The following is a 4,423-nucleotide window of genomic DNA, read 5'->3' as shown; positions in this document are numbered from 1 at the left end:
CAAAACACCTTATATGCATGTATGAAATTCTCAATAAATTATTTATTTTCTAAAAACTTTATAAATAAGGAAATTAGAAATTAAAAATTAAAAAAAAAAAGAACTAAATCTATGGCCTTGTTTTCTTCTTCAAGGCTCCACCTGACCTGGTCCCACCTGACACATCTCTGACATCACTTCCTAACACCCTTCCCCACATTCACTCCGCTCAGTCTCAGACATGCACAGTGCCCCCTACACACCCACATGCTGCCACCTCGGGGCCTTGGCACTTGCCAGTCCCTATGGCCTGCAACAGAGATTTGGCACCATGGAGAGACACAGGTCTCAGTCCCAGCCCGAGTACATCCATCTTGCAGCCATTTAGCTGTTACTATGAGATTGCCAGGGGGCAAATTACCTTTTCCACAGTCTGACCATGTTTGCCCAGGTCTCAGAGTCCCTGACAGAAGCAAGACAGAGTGCACATGGACCTAGAACCTTCCCAGTCTGGCTCTGTGCCATCCCTCAACTGAGCCTGTACTCACTTCAGCCATTTGAACACGAGGGGGCGAGCTAGGCCTAGGTTTGCATCTGTTCCCCTGGACTTCAGTCATAAAACAAACTAGGTTGGTGCTGACTTTGGGGGAGTGCAGCCTTCCAGAGGCTCCAGGGCTCTCTCTGTAAGTAATCTCTGGTAAAGTCACTTACTCATCAAGCTATGCTTATCCGAGTCCTCCTAGTTTCTTTAACACCGCCCTGGTAAATTCACCAGACACCCCAGGGGGCGTCACAATCCTCTCCTGACCTTCAGGTCTGTGCTCAAATGTCTTCTCATCAAGGCCTTTCCTCCAGTGCTTTTTATTATCATTATATTTTGTCTATTGTGTTTGTGGGGTGGGGGGGTCCAGGCATGGCGCAGCTGTGGAGGTCAGATGACAACTTGCTGGGAATGGTTCTCTCCTTCCACCACGTGGGTCCTGGGATTGAATTCAGGTCAACTGTCTTCACCCACTGAGATGTCTTGCCACTCTCCTCTAACCTTTTTTCTTTCTTTTTCTTTGTTTTTGAGACAGAGTCTCACTATGCAGCCCTGGCTGGCCTGGAACGGCTATGTAGACCAGGCTGACTTCAACTCACAGCTGCCTCTGTCTCCTGAGTGGGTATAGTAAAGGGGTTCCCCGGCATACCCTGCCCGTCTCCAGTCGTAATGCCCTGTCTAATGTGTTCCCCTGGCCTCCCTATCCTCTTTTCTGGCTTTATTTGTCTCTAAACACTCAATGTAGTCTTGTTACCTCTTTTTAATGTCTTCTTGTGTTAGAACATAAACTGAAAGAGGGCAGGAACTTTAATTTACTGTTCCCTGGAAGAATGCCTACTACGCTTTAGCTGAGTCGTTGATAATGAATGAATGAGCCAAGATAAGAATTGGCTCCAAGGGCCACAGAGATGGCTCAGAGGGTGAAGATGCTTGCTGCCGAGCCCAACTTCCCAAGTTCAAATTCCAGGACTCATACATGTAAGGAGAAAACAAACTCTGAAAACTGTCCTCTCACCTCTACACAGGTGCCCTGGCATACATGTGAGCATACACACGGGCATACACACACACACACACACACACACACACACACAGATAAATAAATAAATAAATAAATAAATAATCATGGAATCATGGTGGACATGATCAAAACACAATCTATACATGTATGAAAGTCTCAAAGAACAAATAAAAATATGTTTTAAAAAGGAAAAAGAAATCAGCTCGCAACTGAGTCTCGATGAAAGCACTGTGGCTGGTGCAGAGAGCACACTCCCTCCTGAAGCCTCCGTGAGGGAACCCACTGGCTCTGCCCTCTGCCCTGTCAGTGACCAGCATGCACTCTGACTTGCCTGACGGCGATTCTTCCCATGCTCCCACCCCTCTGCTCACCTGAACTCCAGGTCTCTGGGAGCTTCCTTCTGCTGAGGCTTCCTTTTCCTGGAAGGACACTGGGATGTTAGGCTCAGGGCTCCAGGCCCGATCTAGAAATTCTCACCCTTCCTGTCCAGGTTCCCAAGCCCAAGTTGCAGACAGTCCTGCGGAGTTTCACCTCTTTCTCAGGAAGAAAATCAGCAGCCCCACGAGGATGAAGAACAGGAGGACGCCCACAATGGCTCTGGCAATGACCCCTGGAGGAGAAGCAAAGGGAGGCTTTCAGCCTAGATTTACCATTACTATTTATTATCATCATCATCATCATTATTATTATTATTATTATTATTATTATTATGTGTGTGTATGATGTTGTGTGGGTGCATGCACCATGGGAGCGGGTGGAGCTCTCAAACAAACAACTTGTTGTGAAGTCTGTATTTTTTTTGAAATGGGGTCTTCCCATAGTCCCAGTTCACTTGGAACTCACTATGAAGACCAGGCTGGCCTTGAACTCACAGAGATCCGCCTGCCTCTGCCTCCAAAGTCCTTGGACTACAGGCATGTGCCACTGTGCCCAGTGAAGTCTATTCTTTTTCCATCACATAAGTCCTGGGGATCCAACTCAGGTCCTCAGATGTGGCAGCAAAGAGCTTTACCCACTGAGCCATCTCACTGGCCCAGAGCCCAGGTATTATGTGTTGATGTCTTATCTCTGTCCTGAGTCAGCACTGTGTTCAGAAGTCCACAGTGAAGATGCTGAGGGAGAGAAGGCAAAGGACAAACCTTCTAGACAAAGGCCTTTCTCCTAGGCACAGATCCTAATCTTGATGCATGTAATTATTTCGTGTGTGCACGTATGCATGCATGCCATGTCATATATGTAGAAGTCGGAAGTCAATTTGAAGGAGTCTGTTCTCTCCTTTTACCATGGATGTCCTGGGATCAAATTCAGGTCATCAGGCTTGGCAGCAAGCACCTTATACTCTGGGCCATCTTGACGGCTCAAAGTACGTCATTTCTCTTTTTTAGTTATATACAAGTCTATGTGTCTGTGCCTGTGAGTGCAGGTACCTAGAGAAGCCAGAAGAGGATGCCAGATGCTCTGGAGCTGGAGTTACAGGTGGTAGCGAGCCACCTGACCTGATGTGGGTGCTGGGAACTGAACTCAGGTCCTCTGCAAGAGTAGTAACTGTTCTTATTAACCACTGAGTCAATTCTCAGGCCCCCAAATACATCATTTCTAAACTGATCAGGTAACTGAAGAATGACACCCCCTTTCTTGGCCTGACCAGTAGTTCCAATGACCCTCAGGAGGTACTGTACAACATTTTCCTTTGCCACACCTGGCTGGTACAATGCTACTGCCATGCGACTGATGGAGACCAGGGATGCTGCTCAGTGCCCTACATGCACAGGACAGCCCACTACAGCAAATGGTCCAGCCCCACCAGCCACAAGACCTGAGAGCAAGAAAACCCTCATTAGTGAAGAAACTACTCTACCTAGCTTTGTTTGTTGTTGCTGTGATAAAACACCCCAACAAAAGAAATTTCAGCAGAAAGGCTTATGTAGCTTACAACCCAGGTTTCAGTCTGTCACTGCCAGGAAGTGGCCAGCACTTGAAGCAGCTAATCATATCATATCCACAGCCAAGAGCAGGGGCCATCAACGAATGCGTTCATCCTATGCTCAGCCTGGTTCCTCCACTCGTACAATCTAAGACCCCCACTCAGGGAATGATGTCAGCCATGGCAGATGCATCCTCCCAGTAATCCAGACAATGCCCCAGAGACTGCCCACAGGCCAATCTAATCTAGACAGTCTCCCCTTGAGATTCCCTTTCCAGGTGATGCTAGGGTATATCAAGTTGACCATTAAAAACCAACCCTCACACACTCACCCACTGATGGAATCACTCTCCCCTGGCTAGGGACTTGGTCCTCTCAGAGAGCCTGCTTGCCAGGAGAACCATCCTGGCCCAGATGTCTGGAGCCCACTGATGTCGACAGTGCCAAGACTTTGGTTGGGCCCAGACTCTGATGAACATAGCTCTCCTAGATTGTGTTCTTAGATACCTGGTCTTAGGGTGGACCCATCTCCATCACCCTGGAGGCCCCAGGGGGCAGTGGTCCAATAGTCTTAGTTGTACTGATGGCCAACAGGCTCTAGTAGGAGCATAAACCCTTTATGAAGACATGTTTCCCTCATGAACACACACCTTCAGAATTTGACCAGAGACTCTGTCCCCTTAGGGACACTGGTTGCTAAGGGGCAGACACTTCCAGGCAGTGGAACTGGGCAAAGTCCAGTTGGAGAAGGATGCATTTAACATTGCATCCACTTCCTTCCTCTCTCCAGAGTGGAGACCCACTGTTATGGGAGGCCTTATTTTTAGGAGATGAAGAGGGCAAAGTGAGACCTACATCCAAGGTCATGGTAGAACCAGAAAGATGGCTCAATGTGTAAAGGTGATCGCTGCTAAGCCTGACAGGAATTCAACCACAGTGTGGAAGGAGACAACCAGCC

The 4,423-nt window shown here is 48.0% G+C and overlaps 1 protein-coding gene across 1 annotated transcript in view; it reads right to left on the bottom strand.

Annotated features, from left to right (window-relative positions):
- The window catches only part of Ptprh (protein tyrosine phosphatase receptor type H), a 35,112-nt gene that overhangs the window by 14,812 nt on the left and 15,877 nt on the right, over positions 1-4,423 (bottom strand). The window contains exons 9-10 of the mRNA XM_029570208.1: positions 2,073-2,151; positions 1,913-1,960 (exon numbers count right to left, since the gene is read on the bottom strand). Coding sequence (XP_029426068.1) covers positions 1,913-1,960; positions 2,073-2,151 — 127 coding nt within the window. The remainder of the gene's footprint in view (positions 1-1,912; positions 1,961-2,072; positions 2,152-4,423) is intronic.

This window comes from Nannospalax galili, unplaced genomic scaffold (genome assembly GCF_000622305.1).
Source record: "Nannospalax galili isolate Female #2095 unplaced genomic scaffold, S.galili_v1.0 scaffold842, whole genome shotgun sequence".
In the NCBI taxonomy this organism is placed as follows: domain Eukaryota; kingdom Metazoa; phylum Chordata; class Mammalia; order Rodentia; family Spalacidae; genus Nannospalax; species Nannospalax galili.
The sequence above is the reverse complement of the archived record's forward strand: the minus strand, read 5'-3'. Positions and strand labels throughout refer to the sequence as shown.